The sequence below is a fragment of the Pipistrellus kuhlii genome, unplaced genomic scaffold (assembly GCF_014108245.1).
Source record: "Pipistrellus kuhlii isolate mPipKuh1 unplaced genomic scaffold, mPipKuh1.p scaffold_m20_p_4, whole genome shotgun sequence".
Classification (NCBI taxonomy): Eukaryota; Metazoa; Chordata; class Mammalia; order Chiroptera; family Vespertilionidae; genus Pipistrellus; species Pipistrellus kuhlii.
In genome coordinates this window covers 88,286,031-88,309,589 of record NW_023425540.1, presented here as the reverse complement: position 1 = coordinate 88,309,589, position 23,559 = coordinate 88,286,031, and the positions used below count along the sequence as shown (strand labels likewise).

At 46.2% G+C, this 23,559-nt stretch overlaps 1 protein-coding gene across 18 annotated transcripts in view; it reads left to right on the top strand.

Moving 5' to 3' along the window:
• Positions 1 to 16,005: 16,005 nt before the first annotated feature.
• The window catches only part of RBFOX1 (RNA binding fox-1 homolog 1), a 2,022,031-nt gene continuing 2,014,477 nt past the window's right edge, over positions 16,006 to 23,559 (top strand). For 3 of the 18 annotated variants that reach the window (XM_045571306.1, XM_036410673.2, XM_036410679.2), the window contains exon 1: positions 16,012 to 16,330. In XM_045571306.1, coding sequence (XP_045427262.1) covers positions 16,121 to 16,330 — 210 coding nt within the window. In that variant the 5' untranslated portion in view covers positions 16,012 to 16,120. Of the gene's footprint in view, positions 16,331 to 23,559 lie in introns of all 18 variants that reach the window. The other 15 variants (XM_036410678.2, XM_045571307.1, XM_036410669.2 and 12 more) reach the window with 11 other exon arrangements.

The following is a 23,559-nucleotide window of genomic DNA, read 5'->3' as shown; positions in this document are numbered from 1 at the left end:
GCCTAGACTATTTGGATACCCAGTTTGCTTCCCAGCCACCCAGGATGCTCTTCTCTTTAGGAAGTCCAAGTGCCAAGTTCATGTTCCCAGACACATAATCCCAGGTAGTTCAAGAGGAGTGATCTGAACCCCTGATTACCTGGTTTCTTGTGTAGAGGTTGGTTCAAAGATAGGAGTGGAGTTTTCCCCAGCTCCTGCAATTGAGAAGGATGGAGGGGCAGGAACCAATGGCATTTGCTCTTGGCTAGTGAGATTCTTGGTCTTTTGGTTCCTGTCAGCTAAGTTGGGTGTTGAGATCAATTTAAATATGTAAACACTGATTTCACTAAAGGCCAGAGGATGGGTTTCTTGTCTTCATTTCTTCATGCAGTTCTTCCAGAGTTCTACATCTAGCTAATTGAAACAGAAGAGGATGTATTGGTTAATATAACCAGACCATCCTCTCTTGCCCATTTCTCCTTCTCTCTCACCTCTATGTCTATTTTTTCTCCTACTTGGATAGAATTTTTATATATGGTGGGAATCTTGGCAGAAGTGTCTTGGGCATTCATCCTTATGACCTTGTTGTCAGGAAGAAAATTGACTTCCCTTTCCCAGCTCCAATGTGAAAATTCCCAGAAAAGGGTTGTGATGGGCCCTGTGGGCCACTTGTTCACATGTAGACCAGGGGTACTATGATTGGCCCAACTTGAGTCCAGGGTGGGAGTGGGTGCACCTGTTACCAGAAAAACCTGGGGGTGGGGACACAAGGAGAAATCATTGTGAAATGGGTCAACCACGATGAGTGATCTGACAAAACTATTTGCAGTGCACTATTTCTTAGCCACTTCAACTCCTCTTTGGAATAAGGCAGGCCACCAATACATTTATCAATAAGATATACGATTTTGTTATGGCAGAAATGAGCATGAAGTTAAAACAAAGAAACCCACAGAGAGTTATCAGTAACCAGAAAATGACAAATAAGTCAGTTCTGCCTTATTGCTTTTTATTATTTGTAGTTTTGAAGGCATGGGTGAATATGAGATAAGGGTAAGGTTGAGTCCTTAGGCTCTCAGTCTGGAGACAATTTGAAAATGAAAACCCTGAACTTCCAGTTACCATGGGAGCGTCTTCACAATCTTGACTATGATGAAGATATGGGCTGTGGCCATAGGGAGAAATGATTCCAAGGCTTGGGCGTCTCTGCAGATCAAGCAAGGTAGTTTCTAAGAAATGCCTTGAATTGTAAGTACAGACAAAATATTACATCTGAGGTTTCTGGGTAGACATATTTTGGAAATAATTATTTTCTTGTATGTATAATTCTGCTTTGTCCTAGAAGGTGGCCCGTATGGCTTTAGCTTAATGATATGCAAGGTGGGTAGTGTTTGCAGGGGGATGAGGTCACTTAACTGCATAGGCAGTGCCACATTTTTAATTAACTATTGATTCGTAGGATTGTGTATTGAGGATAATCAGCTACAACAAGAACAGATAACTTCACTTGGCTTCCTTTAAACTCAAGCATATAAATCTGATGTGGAGTGACTGTATATTAGAAATGGGACTTTCTTTTGGGTCTAGAAGTGATCAATGAAACCTCAAAGCTGAGAACAACAAGTGCAATTTGGTGTCATTTTCTCCTTGGATTATGGTGTGCAGGGAACATATTTCTTTCTTATTTTTGAAAAACCTCACTACATATGGAAGAGGACAGCTCTTACTATAGAAGGGACAATGTAGTATTTTCCCATTGAGCAGTCACCATGCATTCTCAGACATAGCTGGAGCTGAAGTACAAGGGTTAGTCTGGGCAGAAATATTGTTGAGCTTTCTACTAATTCAGGAGTATCTGCAGGTGAAAATTTAAGTTCCAGGGACAAGGATGAGAAAAATAGACCAAGTGAGATTTCAAACTTGCTGAAAGATTACTGTTTTTCGATGTCTGATGTATAAAGCATGACTGCATTTATTGTGAGGGTGGGATCCAAGAGGGAATTCTAACCACATCTGGCAGCTTCATAAGAGGTCTTGGAGCTCACATCTTTCTTTACTAAATCAAAACCAACAAACATGCAGCTCACCTTGGAATTAGGGAATGCTATAATTCTCAAGCCTGGGCAGAGAAAAGCTAAGGAGAGGGTGCCTACGGCATCAAAGTATTTTTTACTTGTCACTCCATTACAAGGTTTGGGGCCCTAGAGCACCACTCTTAGTGATCAACTTAGAACCCTTTGTGATTTCCTGTGTGTGTGTGTGTGTGTGTGTGTGTGTGTGTGTGTGTCCCAATTACAGTTTATATATAAAATAATTCTGTATTAGTTGCAGGTGTACACATGTATTTTACAGAGTGGTCCCCCAATATTTTTAGTATCCACCTGGACCTATAAATCCTGTGTTCTTGAGATTTGCTTGTTGACTACTGGGTACAAAGGGTAGGTCAACACCTCTTCTTTTGGTGAGCAACTCTCTCCCACTTTCAGAGCAATCTTGTTCAGTTCATGTGGTGATCATGTGACTCAAACTTGTCCAATTAGAAGGCTTGGCCATATTGATTGGCTTGGGAATGGACACTTATAAGATATCTCTGTTGCAATCACTCAACTCTGCCATTGTAGAGAGAATACAGTGGGCAAAATATGAATGAATGAATGAATATAGCTGTGTGCCAATAAAACTTTGTTTACAAAACCTGATGGTGAGTCAGATTTGACCTGCAGAATATAGTTTGGTGATCTCAGAGATAGTCTGATTGGTACATGTCATTACCCTGGAGACTGTTATCTGTTTGGTCAACATGTCCTAAAATTGACCTAGTTATGCCGAAGGGAACTTACATGTTGTATATGAGGTAGCAGATTTCTCTGCATCCTCCTGGGAATGAAAGTGAAACATGGAGCCCCAAAATGACATCCCAGCCTTGCTGTGACCAGGCAGGGAACCAGCATGAGGACAGAGTGCAGATGAAGTTGGCAAAGGAGAGAGATGGAAAGAGTCTGGGGTCTGGATGGAATTATCCAGATGCATAAGGCTCCTACCCCACTACTGACCTGCTATTTGTGTGTGCAGACCATACACATTTCCTTACTGGGTGAGCCAGCTTGAGTGTGGATTTTCTATTACTTGACTTCAAGAGCATTCTAACCAGTACAGGGTTCAGATAGATATGAATGAATCTGTGGATCATTGATCACTGAGTGAACCTGAGTGACTTGGGGAACATATCTTAAATTTTTGAGGGAGATATCATGAGGGAAAGCCATATATCCTTCAAGTTACCTCAAACCAGGATTGTATGCCGAAGTGGAAATTTCTATTTGTGAAAAATGTGCTCAGTGAAGAAGAGTATGAATTTGAGACTCGAGTGTTGTTATGAGGTCTCTGATTGGTCTTTTGACTAAATTTGGAAGTAATTTATAATTGTTGTGGATCCATTGATTTAGGACAATGAATATTAAGACAAAAGAATTTTGACCAACTGCTTCATGTTGAAGGCAGGGGTATAAGGTGGGGACATTTGAGGTGAGGGGTGGATAGGTGGCACTCACGGCTGAACCTCTTTTTAAAAAAATCCTCACTGAGGATATTTATCCATTGATTTTTTTAGAGAGAGTGAAAGGGAGGGAGGGAGAAGGAGTGGTTGAGAGAAACAGAAAGAGAGAGGAAGTGGTAGAGAGAAAGAGAGAGGGAGAGGGAGAAGGAGAGGGAGAAGTAAAGGAAGAGGAGAAACATGGATGTGAGAGAGTAGTAATAGCATAATAGCGACTGGTTGCCTCCTGAACGTGCCCTCGATTGGGGCCAGGGATCAAACCTTCAACCTAGGTATGTGCCCTTGACCAGGAATTGAACCCAGGACCCTTCTGTCACCGATGTTCTAAGCACTGAGCTAAACTGGCCAGGGCTAAACCTCTTTTGTCTTTAACTCTGATCCCACTCATCTCCCTCAGGTTTTATCCATGTGGTTTAGGAGAATAGCACGTTTGTTAAACTTTTGTTGTTGTTGATAAAATATGTGTAACAAAATTTACCACTTTAAAAGTGTAGTATTTAGTGGTGTTGAGTAGTTGATATTGTTGTGCAACCATCACCACCATCCATCAACACACTTTTCACTTTCCCACCCTGAAACTCCACACCCATTAAACATTAACTCCCATTCTTCTCTCCCCCAGCTACCATTCTATTGTCTGCCTATGCCCTTGAGGACTCTAGGTACCTTACATAAGTGGATTCATACAGATTTGTCTTTTTGTGTCTGGCTTTTTTCACCAAGCATGTCTTCAAGGTTCATCCATGTTGTAGCATGTTATACTTCCTTTTGTTTTTGAAATATTCATCTTTTATTTCCCCAAATATATATTTTTATTGATTTTGAGAGGGAGGGAGAGAGAGAGAGAAACCTCAATGATGAGAGAGACTCATTGATCCCCTACTGAGGATGGAGCCCACAACATGAGCATGTGCCCTGACTGGGAATTGAACCGTGACTTCCTGGCTCACAGATCGACTCTCAACCACTGAGCCACACCGGCTGTGTTGTGTGTGTGCATTTAGAAGCATATCTCTAGAAGTGAGGTTTCTGGGGCAGAGGGTATGAGCATTTAACATTTCAAAAGAGATTACCAAATTAGTTTCATTTGCAGGTGTGTCTTGTTAGGGGGAAAGCTGTTAGATTAAGTCCACCTTGTAAATGTTATATTTGAGTAGTTCATTATTAAATTGATTTGTGTTCTGCCTCTTTTCCAAAGAGCTCAAGGAAGCTTATAGAAAGAGGCAAAACAAATAAGGCTGAACATAATAAACACAGAGAAAAGACAGTATGGTAGACAGCTAACACTTACATTGAGTACTTGCGGTGAGCCAGACACTGTTCCAAGTGCTGTATATGTATGAACTCATCTAATCTTCACAGCCTCACTGGAGAAGGACTAACACCTCATGGAGAAACTGAGGCACAGGGGGATTAGGTAACTTGCTCTAATAAATGTCACGCAGCTAGAAAGTGGTGGAGCTGGGATTTAAAGCAAGGTGGTCTGTTTCCCAATTCTGCCCTTTTAGCTAAAATAATGTTCTGCCTCCCCCAAATCAGGAGTTAGGGAGAGGAAGGGGAAAGGTGGACAAATAAGGATTATCATTATTGCTGTGATTTATTCATTTAACCTTTCATTCATTCAACCATCTTTATTTATTCACTCATTCAACAAATAATTATCAAAGGCTTTTCTTTGCCAAGAGTGCTGGGGATAACAGTGAACAAAAGTATGTGTGGTCTCAACATCTACTTGATTATGAAGGTCAAACTGCTATAGGAGTGGTCTCCCTTGGGTGAGAGACATTCTGATCGACCTGTTCATTCAAGAGTGGTCTTCAGCCTCAGTATTGTGCCTTGGTCCCCTTCCTGCACCAGCAGCCAGGGCCCATGGCTGATCCTTATAGCTCATCAGATGCTCTGGGAAGGGAGGGTGTGCAAGTGTGCAGGCAGTGCTGAGCCTCATTCCCTGGTCCTTGAACTGAGCTATGACATCTTTATTGCTAGGGTGTGGTGGCCTCTTGTCCCAGAGGGAGAGGGGACAGTCCTGGGTTTATGCTTCCTATTCTCTGGTGGGAAAAGTGCTGGCCACAAGAGCTCTCCCCTTGCTTGGATCCTTGATTGGCCAGGCTTGGATAAACCAAGGTTTCTAGCCTTAAATTTTTCCATGTGTAAAGTAAAATCAGTACCACTTTTGCTCTGTCTCTTTAAAGCACGAAGTGAATACAACACATAACCAATATTTCCATTCCTTCAACAAGTAATTTTTAGTACTCAAGGGTGCCAGGCACTGGGCTAGGCCCTAGTGTTGTAAGCGGGACAGGATGACCAAGATCTGTGCCTGTGGAGCATCCAGGCTTGTGAGGAGACAGACGTGAGTCAAACAGTCATAACATAAATAACACCAAATGTTTGTGGCGTGCTTACTACATGCCAGGCATATTTCTAAGTACCTTACTGACATCAGCTATGTTCATCTTTACAGCAGCTCTAAGAGATGGGTGCTTTTATAACCCTCATTTTTTTGGCAAGCAAATTGAGGCACAGATTAAATAACATATTCAAAGTCAATGTCTAATAAGAGGACAAATGAAGATGCATCCACAGGTCCCTGACTCTCAAAACTGCCTCCCTAAACAGGACATCATCTTGCTTCTATGCTATAGAATGATATGGAGAAAAAGAACAGGATGGTCCATAAGAAAATAATAGTTGAGGATTTAATTTATATTTGGGTATCTATGGAAGACCCCATCGGAGGAGGTGGCATTGGAGAATAAACCATAAGGAAGAGAAGAAGCCAGCCTTGCAAAGCTATGCGTGTGTGGAATTAAAGAGAGGCAGAGGGAATGGCACATGCAAAGGTCCTGAGGTAGGCAAGACTTTGGGAGCATTTGCAGCTGAGATTGTTGAATTGCAGATACCTTTGAGACTTGATACAGTGGCTGGTACATTGGCAGAGCTCAGTGGAGGTTAGCTCCTGCTGTGTCCTTTCAGAGAGACGAGAAATCAGAATATCCAGGGAAACAAGATTTCAGGGGAAGCTTGCTTCCCCAAGCCTCTGTGTGAGCACAGCAGGTATCATCTCAAGGCATTAGCATTAGGAGCACATCAATTCCATCTGGTCACTTCTGGCCTCCTTTTCCAGGTGTGTTTCCTGCAGGGGACCTTTTCGCTGGGGAATCCCAGTGGGCCTTTGGGTACCCTCCTTTTGAGGAATCCTCTTTTGTTGAATTCATTTTGTCTGTTTCCTTTTCTTCCTTATCAGCCTGGAATAGGAAGAAGGTAGCTCCAACCTGCTTTGAAAGCAGAACAAATAAAGCTCTTTTACAATTGGTTCCACTGTAAAGATAGCATTAGACTGATTTATTCAAATCAATTCTGGGTAAAAGCCATAAAAGAGAGCTTAAGAATGAGTTCTGTTTCCCCAGGAAACCAAACTGATGGATTAGCACCTGAAGGGGGTAGGCTCATGATTGGCTTGAGAGGAGACTGGGGATCAACTGGCACTTGGGGCAGACTCAGTGAGCACTTTTTGGGGGGAGTGAAGTTGAAGGTGGTCCCCATTGGTGGCTGGTTCACCCTACTCCCTAAACTCCGGGTGGGGAGAGAGGGTCTAGTGCTTTCTTTTTTCTTTCTTTTTTTTTTTTTTGGCTCTTGTGTGGAAGGAAGCCTTGTTATGAAGCACCTTATGGGAACACAAGCTGCTGTAGCTGGAAGAACATCAGATAGCCTGGTTGGGGCCCCACCTTTTTGGCAGCTGGAGGGCAGGTGGAGTGGAGGGAGGCAAAACCTAAAAAGTGGAAGCAGTTTGTCAAGTTAGCTGGAGAGCCAGGATTCAAATTCAAGTTTCCCAGCAACCTTGTCCAGTGCTATTTGCATCACAGCATCAATGTCCAGGCAGAAAAATACCCCTGACAGTAAGGTCTATCATTTAGCCAGTTAAAAACACTTATGTTTTGATTTAAGTCCATTTTCTTTCTTTTGCTACTCCACACACACAGAGAAGAATTCATCATCATTGTCTTTATAATTTTTTTTTTGTTTTAAGATAGAAAGACTTGGGAAAATAATTTCTAAGCTCAATAAACCATAATTCATTGAACTCCTATGCACAGGACTAGTTTCTGACCTTTCAAGCATGTTGTTCTTGCCTTTTAAATATTTATACTTGGGTTTGTTGCTTACTAGCTGTGTGACTCTAATCAAGTTACTCAACCTCTCTGAGCTTCAATGTTCTCATCTGTCTAATGGCAATAGTGACTACCTTATAGAGTTGTTATCGTAATTGGGTGACATGACGCATATAAAGCAATAAGCAGTGCCTGGCTATATCTACTGTTCAAACATGTTAGCTCTTTTAGAATTATTTGCACAAAGTAATGAGCCTCTTCCCAGGTGGGAATTTTTTTTTTGCTCTAAGGCTGATCTGGCCTGCCTCTTATCTTATTGTGAGGGTTGTCGAGGGACACATCACTCTCTCCCTAACCCTCCCTGCCTCCTCCACCGCATCTACAATATATACATACGGAGCCATACATAACATGGACTCGCCTTTCTTAGTTGCAAGTAAGAGATGGTAGCAAGTGTGAGTGGGTGGTAAGAAAGAACCTGAGTCCTTACTTCTTAGCCTATTAATTCCTCAAGATTTGCCCTTGCCCTGGACTGGGATGGAAAATAATCATGTTTGGAGTTAGTGCATGCTGGAATCAGTAAATGCAGTGTAGACCCAAATATTTATCCCTTGTCCCTTCTGCAGGGATTCAGTGCCCAAATCAGTCAGACATCAGAGCTGAGATAAGGTGCTAGTGCCTGGTATCTGCACAAGCTGTGTTTTCTTGGCCAGCTGGTTGTGTGCCTGGGTCTGCCATAGAAACTTCCTTCCTTGGGCACAACTTTGACATCACCACAGGTGTACTCAAATAGCATTAGGTAGAGGGGAAGAGAGGAGGAGAGCTCTGGCGATAGAGAGAGAGAAGGAGGAGGAGAAAGAAGAGGTGCAGTAAGGTGTGAAAGGGATGGATGGGGAAAGAGGGCGAGTCAGAAATACAGGCATCTACTGTTCTGAAGGGAATGGGAAGATTTGCTCTGGCCATGGTGCTGAAGCGCAAGTCATGCTGCAAGGTATGACCCAGCCAGCGAGAAAGGGGGTATGGTGGCTAGGATCATCAGGGATTATGTATTGACAACATAGCAGAAAATCTAGGAGGAATAGAGAAAATAATGGGGGGGGGAGAGAGAGGAAAAGAGAGAGAGAGAGAGAGAGGAGAGAGAGAGAGAGAGAGAGAGAGAGAGGAAGGAGCGTTAAGAGAGGGAAAAGATGTTTGTATATAGATAACTGTGAAATGACTTCTTAGATAAGGGGTTACATGCCACAGGCTCACAATAGAGGGACAACACATATTTAAAAATATATATATTTTATTGATTTTGTACAGAGAGGAAGGGAGAGAGATAGAGAGTTAGAAACATCGATGAGACAGAGTCATCGATCAGCTGCCTCTTGCACACCTCCTACTGAGGATATGCCCGCAACCAAGGTACAAGCCCTTGACCGGAATCGAATCCGGGACCTTTCAGTCCCAAAGCCGATGCTCTATCCATTGAGCCAAACTGGTTTTGGCACAATACATATTTTTTTGCAAGCATTTTCATTCACCTCCCCAGGAGTGTGTGCATGTGCATGTGCCTGGGTTTGTGAAAACGGGTTATTATTACTATATGAATTTTACTCAGCATTGGAGCCATTGCTTGGAAAATGATTTTACTCATGCTCCTAAAGCAGTGTAGCAGCAGAGCTGGGATACGAACACAGGTGCCCTTGTCCACTGGGACTTGCTGAGGCTGGAAACTCTGTGGGAGGAAAGCGGAAATCTTTCTGTTCTGTCTTAGGAATCTTTAACTCCTTGCTTGGCCCAAGGGATGAGGAATTTTCTACTCTATTTGGATAATCTAGGGCCTCCCCAAATCAAGGTGGATGCTTTTTGGTTGTCTCTGGTACAATCTTCTGGAGGTAACTAGCACTTGCCATCTGCCCTCTATGCCTCTCATGTACCTTTCTGGGACTCCCTGCTCTCCATGAAGCCCTCAGCTTTCCATGTTGGCTGCATCAGCGCAGGCTCAGGAGACAGATGTACCTGAGTTCAATACTGATTTTCATCACTTATTGTGGTCTTGTGTGAGCTTTCTTCACTTCTTGTTTTGTTACTGGTCCATACTGGAGGCTTCTGGGTGGTGGGTTGTGTTTGAACTCAAAGGAGAACTAAGGATGAGGCTCTTGCTAATGTTAGCCCTGGAATTATTACAGAGAACATCCTGGTATTTGCTGGTCCTGAACAGTCAAGTCAGTCTGATATTATAGTGATTGCCAGAAAGTTCTGGGAGGTGGTGTCACTGAGGGGTTAAGAGTCTGGGTTCGAGGCAGACAATTGAGTTGCAAGTCCCAGTGACCTTGGATCAGTTGTTTAATTTTTCAGAGCTGCAGCTTCCACATCTGTAAAATGAGATATTAGTGATAATAATAATAATAATAATAATAATAATAATATCTTCCTCAGTGAGTTGTAGTGAAGATTTAATTAACTAATACACATAAAGTGTTGAAAACAGTGCCTGGCACACAATAAACTCTCAAAAACATCAGCTACTATTACTTTGCTAATATTTTTGCCATGGTTCTTATAAACTGGATGGCATGTAGAAGTAGCTGGTATTCTGTCCTCAGTCTCTTTATCTGAAAAATGGGGCTGCTGATAATAATTACTTCATAATGTTAGGGTAAGAAAGAAATGAGATAGTTCTTATAAAATGCCTCACAGAGTAGAGGCATCCAAAGACATCTCCCCTTTCCTCCTTTCCTCAGTCATATTCAAAATCAAGGTATACTAAGTGTTAGAGTACTTGCACAATTTGGTGTTTCCTCCATTTTTGGAGGTCATGGAGCTCTTTGTGAATTTAAACGCGGAATCATATCTTCTGAGAAAAAAGGAAATATACACATGTAATTTTAGTGGTTCTTCAGTTCATGAGCTATTGTGGGTTTTTATTATTGCCCACAAAAGAAATATTAATCTCCCCTTCACACAATGAATTACATAGAATTTTCTGGGGGAAAAGTGATTCACAAAAATAAGCCCTTAGATGTCAAGCTCTGGCAATAGTGTGATGTTGAGAGTCTCAGGGCCCCAGATGGCTTGGCTGTGAGTCTGTCTAGAAGCTCCTGAGCTCAGGACCTCTGCCAGCTTCAGGACACACTGTACTCAACCCATTTCTGCCCCAAGGCCCTGTTTGGGGCCATCTCGTAGCTCATGATGATGGTGTTGGGGATGGAGCACTGTCCTGCTCCTCTCCTAATGCTATCTCCCGTGCACACAGGCTGTGTGGGCGCTGTCTTTAATGCTGTCTTCTATAAACTCTGCAATTTATGGTGCCGTTGTGCCAGGGTGAAGGCAGGGATTCATCTTTGTTGTAAGCGTGGTATGCGTATTAAAAGGCTCTTACAGCAATCAGCATTGCATAGCAGAAAACAATGGGACACAGCACACACCCATTTAGTAAGAACAAGAGGAGGGAAGATTTGGATAATCAAGACAAATATCCATGCACCCAAGATGCCTCTAGGAAGGGCTGGCAGACATAGTTTAGGTAAATGCTGATGTCTGATGTTTTTGCTCTTGTGCTGGCAGATGGCTGCTCACCAGTTTCATTCGAAGCCATGGAGGGGAAAATATGGAGGGGGCTTGTGGAAGAGCCCCTCAGAAACACTGTGCCTGAGTTGTTGAAGTGAATAAAGAGCTGGACTGAAATGATACTTGGGAGGAGGAGAAGAAAAACACAAGGTTCCAGTCACATTCCAGAATTAAAAGACAAGATGGGCAAAAAGTGACATTTTTGAGCCTGGGAATCTGGTGACTTGTTGGAATGTCACTTGCATCTTGATAATATAACAAGAAATTTTAAAATCAGAAATAAACCAACTGCAGGATTATGTCCTCATAGTAAGGCTGATGGAAAGCTTGTTGATGGCTCCGGTAGGATTGTGACTTCCCACGCAGTTTACAGGTGCAGGACATAGATACATGCATTCCAAATGAAATAGAAGCAGGGAGACCATAAGCAAAGACACATGGCACCTGGATGGATAGTTTTTGGGGAGACAGCCACCCTGTCCCCAGTGACCACTGATGGGATTTATGGAATTCTCAGCAATGGTGCAGAGCAGCACAAATCCTGATTTTTTTTTTTTTTAATGGGAATCATGGCTGACATTGAGTGTCATGGCAGGCAGCCAGTGAACATGCTGTAGGTGGGTGTAGGTGGCACCAGACGCTCCATGGTTGGGACAGTTGCCCAAAGAAGTTATGAGCTTGGAGGGGTCAGTGCCCTGGCTTGTGGTTTTCCTTTGGAGAGGAAGCAGCAATGCCTTGGCCCAGGGGTATTCCCTATGGAGTCAGTGCCAATATAGCTGGGATAAAGAGAGTGCTCATCTCATTTTAATGGGGCTCTGGTCCTCAGCTAATAGCCTAAGGTGGCATTAGTGGGAAAACAGTGGTCCTGATGCTGGATTCCTCTCTACATCTCCCAAGTGGCTAGAAGTTTGCAAGAGGGATTTCAGCAGAGAAGCTCCGGACTTTATGTTCCTCACACTCTAATTCACAACCTGCTTAAGATTTTAGACCCAGAGCTTCTTGTGTCAGATCTGGCTCCAGTGCAGGATGCAGCTGTCATTCCCATCTCTGTACAGTGTCAGTACAGAGCCTGAACCCTGTAGACCTCACCTCTTACTTCCTGCCCCTGGCTGTTAGTCTCATCCATGTTCAGTCTCTCTCCTCCCCACTTCACTCCTGGAAGCCTCAGAACCCTCTAACCACAGGACCAGACTTGCCTTCACTATAAGAAAACACATGAGTTAAATGATATTTAAAAATAAGAAACTTTCTTTTTGAGTCCTTACGTTATGCCACGCTAAGAGCTTTCTATGTACAATCTTGTTTAGTTCTCACAATAACCCCACAAGGTACTGTGATGCCCATTTTCCAAAGAGGAAACCGAAGTTCTCATAGTTCAGTTTCCCTCTTTGAAGTTATGTGGCTAAGAAGGAAGCCAGAACCTCAGTCGAGCTCTGCCCCAAGAGCTGTGGCTGAGCTAACCTGTCTCCTAAGCCCCACTGTGGAAGGATGACCTGCCAAAGCAGCTTCTCCATCACCACTCACAGTTCTCCCGATTACATCTGCTCACCTCTCCCTGCTGGAGCCAGACTGGCCACACAGGGGTAAGCTCTGCAGCAGGTGTTATTGAGACCCTTGCCCACATCCCTTGCCCTCACTACTTGCCTTTGCCTGCAACTCTCTGTGGCTACCAACTCCCACTTTGCCAGAAGTACTTGGGAATTAAGGCCCTCCAGGGAGCAGCTGTCAATCTAGATGCTGATACTTGGTGGGTGAATACCCCAGCTTCTGTGCCCTGAGCTGAGGTGCACAGACCACAATTTCTCCCAATTGGATTAGTTTTAGGTGTCCACAGAGTTGACAGCAAATTCTTTATAGCCTTCTCCCTCTCATGTCCCCAGTCTACAGAGTTTCCTAAAATCACCTCCAAAATAAACTAGTTGCATTTGAATCCTTGCATTAGATTCTGGTTTTTTTGGGGGGGACCCAAGGCCCTCTTTGGGATCAAGTATACCTTCTATGTGGATGTGTGGGTTAGAATGGAAGTCCGAAGAGCCTACCAATGCAGTGGGTATATCTTTCTTTAAACAACCCATACCACCTTTCAGTTTCCATCACTTTAGTTTGCTGTTGCATGACATTCGTGCACTTGGTGGGAGAGGGATCCCTCAGCTGGCAGGCATGTGCCCTTTAGCAGTCCAAGAGCCTTCAGGGAATGTCCGACTGATGTCTCATGAAGAGCGGGCCCAAGCCACAGTCAGACATCCTTAGCGCTGCTACCGCTGCACTTGCCAGCCATCAGCCAGGCTTGTGGCTGAGTGGTGCTCCCCCTGTGGGAGTGCACTGACCACCAGGGGGCAGCTCCTGCATTGAGCATCTGCCCCCTGATGGTCATTGTGCATCATAGTGACCAGTCATTCTGTTGTTCAGTCGATTTGCATATTATCACCCTTTTATTATATAGGATTTTTCTATCCCTGGGGTAGCCTCCAAAAGAATTTACTTGTATTTTCCCAGAAGAGGGTAAAAGGGCTTACCTTTGTCTGACCTTCCCCTCATCTTTCCAGTCATGCTGCTGGGAAGTTGAGGAGTGGCCCCTGGGGGATCTACTCACTCTGGCTTGGTAAACTTGTGCCTTTTCTTTTGATGTCAGGCTTTATGATCTTTTGATTATCCCTACCCATCCTTCCTAGTTTCAAATGCTGCAGAAATGGGGTTGACACTTTTTGTGGTTAGGAGCTCAGCCTCTAAGTTGGATATCCTGGGTTTTAACTAAGCTCTACCAATAGTAACCATAGGATGGGTGTGGAGACCCACTGGATGCACTGAGATATGAACTTGAGCTAAAACTTGGTTGGTCACCTGACCTCTGTAAGCCCTATTCTGATTGGACTCCAGTGACCTGTGGGTCTCCTGGAATTAGTGTCAGTAGAGAGCCTGTAGCCTGTGTCCATTGATCTTGGAAAGGTCTGATTTTCTTTTTCCCACTGCAGGCCCTATGGTAAAAGGCTGTAGATTCCTACAGGGAATGCTGGGAGGAAGATTAACGGTATACATTTTGGCAGTAAGCCAGGCTCCGTCCTCAAGGAGGCGGGGGGGGCGCTAGCCTCCTCTTCATTCAAAGGGTTCTGGGTCGGTAGACTGGCTCGACTCTGGGAATTGATGGGGGGCATCATGCCTTTGTTTTTTGTGATTCCATTGATAAGTTTGCTCACTTGACCTAGAGCTATTCTGCTTATACAGATTGAGTAAGAATATAGTAAGGCTTCCCATCTATTTTATGTCTAGGTACATCATGATCAACTAGCCAGCGCCATAGGTCAGTGGGAGTCAGATGCTTCTGATGGCTGCTTTGACTCTGCTGTTCATTACAATAACCACACTGACTTGCCTTTGGTGGTTGAGTGTCTCCACTTGGTCCCTGTCACCCTGGGTTCCAATGACTCTCATTGCATTTAGGTTTCCCAATTCAATGGCAGCAAGTCCCATTATAATGTGCCTTGGGCCTGTCACTTACCTTTTTATGCCTCAGTCTCTTCCTCTGTATAATGGGTAATAACGTGATCATTGTGGCATTTAGAGGAATTAATATGTAGAAAGTAATAGAAGAGAGTCTCAAAGCCTATCTGTAGTTATTAAAATTATTTGTTGTGGGAAATGAAGAGATGGAGGAGAGAGGAAAGGGCTGGAGTAAGAAGGGGAAGCTGACGGATGTAGGAACCCTTGGTGGGAGTGGATCCATTTAGTTACCCAACAAATGTTTCTTGAATACCTACTATGTGCCACCCACTGTGACAGCTTTTCAAATTGGAGGTAGGGACAACAATTAAGCAAGTACAATATGGTCTGAATGTGTGGTAGGGAAAGCTCAGGGAATAGAGGAGCCTGGCATTCACTTAGCCTGCACTGGGCACTGGACAAATCACCTACATGTCCAAAAATTACCTCCTGGTTCAAGGATGTCCATCTGTACTGCTGCTGGGCTGAGCCCTGCAGTAGTCCTCTAGCTGGTCTGGTCTCGCATGCCTGGTCTTCAGCAACCATTCCCTCCCCACACCACACTGCTTTCGCCTCGACCACCTGCTGCAGCCCCGAAGGCTTTTTGCTGCCTTTCTCCCAGTCTCTGTTGCATGTGCTGTCTTCTCCACCTGAACACCCTTCACATGTATGACAACTCCTCATAGTCTTCATTCAGTGGTCACTCCTCTGCCCCTCTACCCCAGACCTGGGGAGAGGCCCTTCTCTTTTAGGTTCCCAGTTCTTGGCACTTCTTTGACAATGTCAATCAATCATCACCTTCCCACCAGGTGTTTAGCTCTGCAGGGGCACAGGAAATGCCTGCCATGATCATCCTTATCACCCCCTTCTGCAATGGCCATGCCTGACCCATAGACGCTTGATAAATATCCGTGATATGTAAGCACAACTTTGAAAGATGATGCCTGTGCATTAAGCATGCCATCCTTCATGTTAGATTCTCAATGCATTTTGAGCAGCTTCCTTTTTCTGGCCACATCCAAATCATTCATCATGCAGAATAGCACCAGAGACCAGGGTGTCCTTTCTTGCAGGGCGCTGGACAAGCGGACGTCTATCTGTCCCTTCTCTCCTCCCTTCCTTGGGCAGGGAGACCCCTGGGTACGACCTGGGGGCAGGACTTTGCCAGATTGGGCCTGGCCCCTGGCAGTGGAGAGCCAGCAGTCCCTCTGGGCAGGTGAGACCTGCACAGGCCTCTTCCACGCGTGCTGCGGTGCGCGCTAGTAGGCAGCAGGGGGCGGCAGAGAGACAGGAGTGGTCCACGGAGGAGTCCAGCTCTGAGCGGCGCGGTGCGAACCCACCGAGGCCGCGCTCAGAAGCCCCATCTCCCATCGACAGGCCGCTGGGCTCAGGAGGCTGCCGGGGCTTTCTTTTTCCTCAAGTGCAGGCAGAGTCCCCGAGAGCCATGGCCAGCCCTTCCGGCAGCCCCGAAGACAAGGGCAAGCTCAGAGGCAGGGACGGCCGGCAGAGGCGGGAGGAGGAGGATGCCCCTCCGGAGGAGAAGAGGTTGAGGCTGGGGCTGGAAGGAGGAAGCGCAGCGCAGGAGGAGGGAGAAGACACTCCACGCCTGGGCAGGGAAGAGACGGGCACCCAGACAGGTGTCGAAGGCAGAGGTGTAAGTGAGCAGGGGCGCAGGAGGGATGCGGCTGGGGGGTGGCTGGGACGTTCCCCATCTGTCCGCCGTCAGGTCCAAGTTGGTAATTGGGCAGCAACTCCTGCGGGGCGGGCGCGGTATGATGGCTTGCAGGGACCTCCCGAGAAACTAGATGTTCCGATATTGATGGAAATTCCCTCTTGTTTATGTAGCATGGACTTGCTGGTTCTCCTTGACGTCCTTGGTGTCTGGGAGACCTTTGGGCTTCATGGTTCTTTAAAAAAAAAAAAAAAAAAGTGTGTGTGTTGGGGGAGCGGAATCTGCGTCCTGGGGGCCCCAGGAGGGGAAGGAGGTGGGGTTGCTCTGAGCAGCCCTCACCCAGCACCCCTATCCTGGACAGGGCTGTTTTGGATGTCTCTCTGGGACTTTGCTGGTTGTGTGTGCCTCTCTAGCAAGGGGCTTGAGTAGGAAGTACCTGGGTATAGTCTGCCCAACCTGGCCCTGTCGATCCTGTCAGCGTTTGCGCTGGCAGCAGCCACCAAGCCCCTCTCCTGCCTTTGCTCCCATTCTGCTTGGGCAGTGAGAGTTCAGGGGAAAGGCAGGTGGCTTCCACCCCCTAAGTCACTCTCCTCTCCTCATCCCTTCAGAGAGTGACAAGGCGAAGTTCTGGGCACACCCTAGGGTGTTGCCTGCCTTTGGTCTGCTGGCTAAGGGTATGTGTGAGGTGATTTGTTGTGTATGTTTGTGGGTATGTGAGTCATTAGGTGTGGGATGAGTCTCTGAGGCCAGCTTGACTCCCAGTCCCCATTTTCTGCTTCTCTCCTAAATCTTCCAGCTGTGACCTGGTGACCTTACCTACGTCGGGGAACACAGCGTCTGGAGGACAGATGAGGGATGGTGAGCAGCTGTCCCCATGGCAAGGGCTGCCACCTTGAAAGTTTTCATGAATAATGGGGTTGACCTTTTTGTATCTCCCAAATGTTTTTATTCTTGACCAATTGCTTGACTAAGCTCATCTTAAAAATTTGATTAGTGATTGGTGAGCCCCATGAGGGAGAGTTCTCCTTTCTCCAAAACCACGCAGGCAGCAGCAGCAGCCTCCTCCGATGCCTCCAATGTCTGGGCTGCAGCACAGCCCAGCTGATGGGCATGCCTCCCTGTGACTGTCACCGTGTTCAGATCTTGGGCCACCTGGGCAGCAAAAAACAGGGGAATTTCACTCTGAGATCCCAGGAGAAGGAATGCTTTGGAAGGCTTTTGGGGTACACTGTGGAAAGGATGAGAAGGGAGTAGTGTCGCAGTATGGCGGGAGGAGAGGCCCACACAGTTTCCGGGGTGGTGCAATGCTGTGAAACTTTCACTGTTGTCAGCCCCTCCCTCTTCCTGTCACCTCTCTCTTCTATGGGGAACTTTGCTGAATGGAGTGAAGTGACCAAGTGCAGGGCATGCTTAGGAATGTGGGCTTGAATCTGAACTCGGGCCCTTCTTAGCTGGGTGACCTGGCACACATTACTTAATGTCTCTGAGCTTCCGTGTCCTTAATGGTGAAATGGATGTGTCAACAGGCCTCTTCTCATGGTTATTACTCCTGAGATTAAGCAAAGATTATCCATTGAAGACACTTAGCATTGCACTTGGCACATAGCATGTACTCAATAAATGTGATTTAGTACTGAAATTCACTCCATTTGGCTTGCTTGCTGCCATGTTTGGTTCTGGAATGAATGACCAGAGACAAGGGTCTTGGGCCAGAAACTCCAGAAAGCTGAGTAATGCTTTCTGGAGGTTAAGGGATTTATGTGTAGATGATAAAATTTTCAAAAGGCAGAGACCCCACTGAACTTTTTGGTTCACAAAGGGAAATGGGGGTTCCACAATTTGAAGGATCATGACATAACTGGGCAGAAGTTGTTCTTTGTTTCCTGAGCCTGAATATGACTCCTTTGGGGGCACCTGGATCTCCTGGGGGCATTGGCACCTCCTAGACATGGCATCTTGGTTTTCAAGTTTAAAGGTTGGCCACAGCGTGGGCTGCCCACAGTGCCCCTCAGAGAGAGTTCTCTCTCTTTTTAGATTCTGTAGGAATATCTCCTTTATGGAACCAGGAAGCAGTTTCAGGATGGTGCTAGGAGCAACAGCAATTTCTCTGAGCAGAGCCCTTTTCTTCACTCAGAGACCACATCCAAATGGATCAAGAACAGCCTGCCTTTTCACGAGATTTTGTCTGTGTAGACCATTACTTGGCTGAAATGTCAAAAACATCCTTGTTCTTTAATAGCAGCTTATTTTGAGATACTGATCATTTTGGGCTTTTCTCTGAGGAAGCTGCACTGGCATCACCTCCCTGTCCATATTGTATCCAGATGTTTTTAAGGATAAAATAGCCTTTTCCATCACCAGGTTTGGCACTTTGGGTGGCAGAGGTTCACATATGACTGGTTGTCCCTCAGAGTGGCTCTCAGGTTTGTTTCTTTAAGGAGGGGGTCACCTCCTCTGGTGATTTCTGGGGGTGCTTTTAGGTGGTCACTTGGAGCCCAAGGAGCCCTCTCAGTGCTGAGTCCTGCAGGAGGTGCGGTGGAAGGAGGGTGTGTGTTTAGTGAGGGCTGATCTTCCACCAGGTATCACAAGTTTCACAGATTCCCTTAAGCCTCGCCAGCACCAGTGCTGTTGAGCTCGTATAAAAAAAATAGTCCTCCCAGAGCTTTCATTGGTTCCTTTAGAGTGGTCCCAGGGGTCACTACCCATAGTCATCCACAACTCTTCCTGGAGGGAGAGAAAAATTTCTTCTAGGTATTCAGTTACCATCCTCAGTCATTGTTCAGCTTTTTTCCAAGAAGAGGCAGCTTGGCATAGATTTCTGGGTTGTGTTGGGCAGAACTGAGCTTTCAAGGGTAACAGTTCATCAGAATCCATGAAATCGCTACATGGACTCTCCACTCAAGGGACCCTGGGGTTGAAACCGGAGTGGAAGGTTATCGTCAGCATGGGTCTCCTGGAGGGGTGGATCAAGACTGCAGGTCTTTCCTTTTTTGCTGGTGATGGTTCTGCACTTGGATGTCTCTACTTTGGCACTGTTGACATTTGGTGAGATACTTTGTGGGGGCTGTCCTGTGTACTGTAGGATTCTTAGTAGCATCCTTGACCTTTGTCCACTGCGTGCTGGTAGCACTGCCTCCCCCACCTCCAGTTGTGACAACCAAAAATGTCCCTAGGCTGAGAGCCACTCATCTATACTTGCAAAAATGTGTCAGAGTGTGGGTATTGAATTTAGGTTCCTACTATACCACTTGTAAGCTGTGCAGCCTTGGGAAATTTATACTATCTCTGTGAGCCTCAGTTTCCTCATCTGTGAAACAGAGGTAATCTCATTATGTAAGATTATGTTGGCATTCAGTAAAATAATAAGATAATAGACGGGAAATGCTTATAGTATTTAGATAATGAAAAAGCACAAAACAAGTGGTCAATTTTTATTTAAAAAATTATTTGGGTGAATCAGACTCCATCCTTCATCCCCTGTCTGTTGGTGAAGTGCAAGGGTGAATATCATTTACCTAAATCTCACATTGGATTTTGGCAGATCTTTGGCTTTCAACTTGGAATCACTGATTCCCACCCTGCCCTCCCCCAAGATCCCCCCTGTTTCTCAGGCCGAGGATTCTAGGGTGTGGGTGGGCAGACAGGTGGCTCTCAAGGTTCACTCTCACAACAGAGAATTCAGAAGCTGGCTTGCAGAGACAAGGTGTTTGGACCAAATCTGGATTTCAGGATTCCCATTTGAGCACAGCTGGACTCCAAAGGGCTGAAATATAGATATTTCCCAGGCAATGATCTCTCAAACTGACATGCAGACATGGCTGCCCACTGGAACCCAGTGTGTTTGCATCGGCTCTCCTATAATTTGTGAGGCTAGCTTCTGAGGACTGCAGTGTGCGGGTGGGATACAATAGAGGGTTTTCTCATCCTCCAAGGGCCAAAAGTGTGGTGCAGGTTGGTGGAGGGTCCTTGCAGGAGAAGAAGGCATGGAGAGTGTTCCTTTAAGCTAGAACAGACAGGCACAGGCCACATACTGTGTGATTCAGAACCCTCAGGGAGGCGGGCGTCTGTGCCTGCAGCAGTTTTGGAGTCTGAGCCCTGTTGCCCTTGGCTTTAATCATTTCAGAAATATTCAGAAATATTTATCTCCTGTTCTGGTCAACTGGAGCTCGATTTTGGCTTTTTACCTGGTAAGATTTGGACAGTAGGCTAATGTCCTCCTAATTTAAAAAATTTTGGTAAGATGGTTGTTGTCCCTCTGTGTCCTCTGGAACATGACTTGATGCTCAAGGAGCAGAAAGGAGACATCTGGGGCTGGGGCAGGGGTCTCTGTTGGGGATGCTGGTGGCTTGGACAGTGGGACAGTGGCCATGGTGGAGCTGTGTGCCTGAACTGAGGCAAATTTATGAGATACATTCTAAAGAATTTAAGCATCTTTTGGGTGTTGGGAATGAGAAGAAGTCAGGATCAAGTTAACATCCAGAATGGCAGGGAAAACCACAAATTTGAATTTGGACTCTGGCTGAGGTTGTTCTGAGACCCACATAGCAATTAATAATATTACAGATGGGTCTGGGGCTGGACTCATCAGTGTAGATGTAGTTGAGGCACTGGGAACACCCAAGATTGACCGGGGAGAGAGTAGGGTGGCAAGAGGAGGGATTTGGTTTAAGCCCAGGGAATCTGAACGATGAGAGGAGAAGAATCCATGAGAAGGGTCATAGGAGCAGCAGGCAGAGGCTACAAAGGCCCTCAAGACAGGAGAGGGAGAAAGACGAGGTCAGTTGTGTTGAAGATAGCCACTGGGTTTAATAGATCATGCTCACCAGCCATTGCTGGAATTTTAATGGAGGCCAATTGTGGGGGGCACAAAGATTCACCTTAGACTGGGCACTCTAGCACCCACCCAGAGTGTGTACAGTGAAACACAGGATGCTCATGGTCTTGTGTATGTGTGACTCCACAAGACACACATAGCTTGTGTGTGACTCCAAAGCCTCTGTCCTCCCCACAAGGCTTTGCTGTCATTTCCACATTACCTTGGAAAAGGATCCAGCCTTGGTCGAGAGCCCTGACTGTTTTTGTGCCTCAGCACAAGATGGTGCCATTGGGAAATCCTCACCTCACTACTGAGGGCTGTTTGCCTTTTTCATTCCTTCTCCAAAGTATTTGAACATCTCCTGTGTGCCAAATGTTGGGCTAGGTGCTGGTCTACAAGATGGGTCAGTCCCTGTTCTCCTGGAGACCCTGCTCTAGTGGAGGAGACAAACTCTGGTCCAGGGGCCCGAGCTGGCCCCCTGCCTGTGCTGATAAATAAAACTTTATTGACACATAGCCACACCCATTCAAGTAGTATTGTCTGGGGTTGCTTTCCTGCTACAACGGGAGAGTTGAGTAATTGGCCCACAATGCTGAAAATATTTCAATATTTACCCCGAGAGTCTCAGGTGAAGGGGCTTTGTGCCCACCATGGTGTCCTGTTGGGGGTATGAGTACAGCTACTTTTGAAATGCACACAGCTCTGGGGTGGGGCTGAAGCATGGGCTTAACTTTCAGGACTCCACAGAGGGGAGGGTGACAGGTACCCTACTCTCAGCCTTGCGGTGCTTTGGTGTCAAGGGCACGATTGGGGCTCTGAGGGGTCTTTTCTCACCCCTGTGGCAGGGCATCAGGCTAGTGTCATCAATTTTTGGATGGGGGATAGAAAGAAGGGAAGGAAAGATGGCTTGTTGGCCCCCCAAGCATCTCCCTAAAATAGATTTGGAGTTCTATTTGACAGAGCTACCAAAATCCAGTGAGACCACCCTTTACAGTGCTGTGACTTTGAGATACCAAATCATCAAGAAGAAAGAAAACAAAGATGGGTTTTGCAAGCATAAGAACTCGGATTATTGAAATTAACATTTTCCCTGAAGTTTTATAATGTCTGGGCATGCATATTTAAGCATCTGCCTCAGAAGCTCTCACTAATAAGCAGATGGCGCATTTAATTTTCTTTTTTTTTGTTCTCTGAGCAACACCAGGCTTCCTGCACGGCCTCCTTGCAGGCAACTGCATGTGGAGGTGACAGGACTTCTGACTACAGAACTCCAAGAGGCCAGAGAACCCCATGTTTGTGGAGCTGTTACCTTCTTTTCAATCCCAGTGGGAAGTTGTTAGGTGACTCACAGCATACAGGGCTCTTCCTTTGGTTTTCCAGAGTTTTGGCTGTATTTGACCCCCTGGGCCTCACTAGCTGAGAAGCAGGGGTCCTAGGCAGGTCTGAGAGTGCAGCCCTGGGGAGGGGAGAGCCTGGGAAGAGCTGCTGGAGTGAAGGTTCCATGAGGAAGGCAGAGGCAAAGAGGAAGAGAGGAGAGTTGGCACGCAGAACAAGGACCTTGATGATGCAAGGGAGAGAGCTGGGATTGTCAAGAACACAGAGAAGAGCAGACAACCTTAGCACACTCAGGTGTGGCTGGGTGTTATCAATATGCTGGTTTCCCTTCTCCCTGGCTTTTCTCGCTGTGTTCCTGGGTGTCACAGAAACAGCCTGGCGGGGGCTCTGTATGACTTTGGGTTTCCGTGGTCTTTGGGGATTGCAGGGGCTGCCCCTCGAGGAGGCTCCCTGGCCTCTGTGCCCCTCCAGTCCAGACCCTCCACCCTTGACTGTGCATAGACCTGCCTTGTCTCTCAGACCTGCATTCTGGAGAAACCTGGGCAAGGCTTGGGTCTTTGCTCTGGGCTTTGCATCTTGTTTGTCTGGATAAGGAGGGCTTTGTGATCTGGAAAACTTGCTGGCTTAAGTTGGAAGGTGTGTGGTGCCTGGGAGGGAAAATGACTGCATTTCCTTTGGATTCTGTGTTCTGTGTTGTCCTCATGGAGTTATAGCCACCTCCCTTGGCTCTCTCCCATCTCTCTCCAAACACTGGGGCAAGAACTGCCCCATCTGCCCTTGTTAGGAGCAAATCTGCCCAGCCAGACAAGATGCAAACAGCACACAGATGGCTGCAAAGCTTCCCCAGCTCCCTCTGCAAGGGGCCTGCAGATGACACAGAAGCCCTTGTCATCCCGTCTCCCCCTTCCAGAAAACATGGGCCTACAGCCACGATGTTCCTGCTCTAGACACTCCTCCCTCACGGTGATTAAACCACCCTTTGTTTTTCCAAGCAAATGAAGCCCATTATTTCCGTCACAAACTTGTTCAGGTGCACATGAATTTGACCCACTAGTATGTC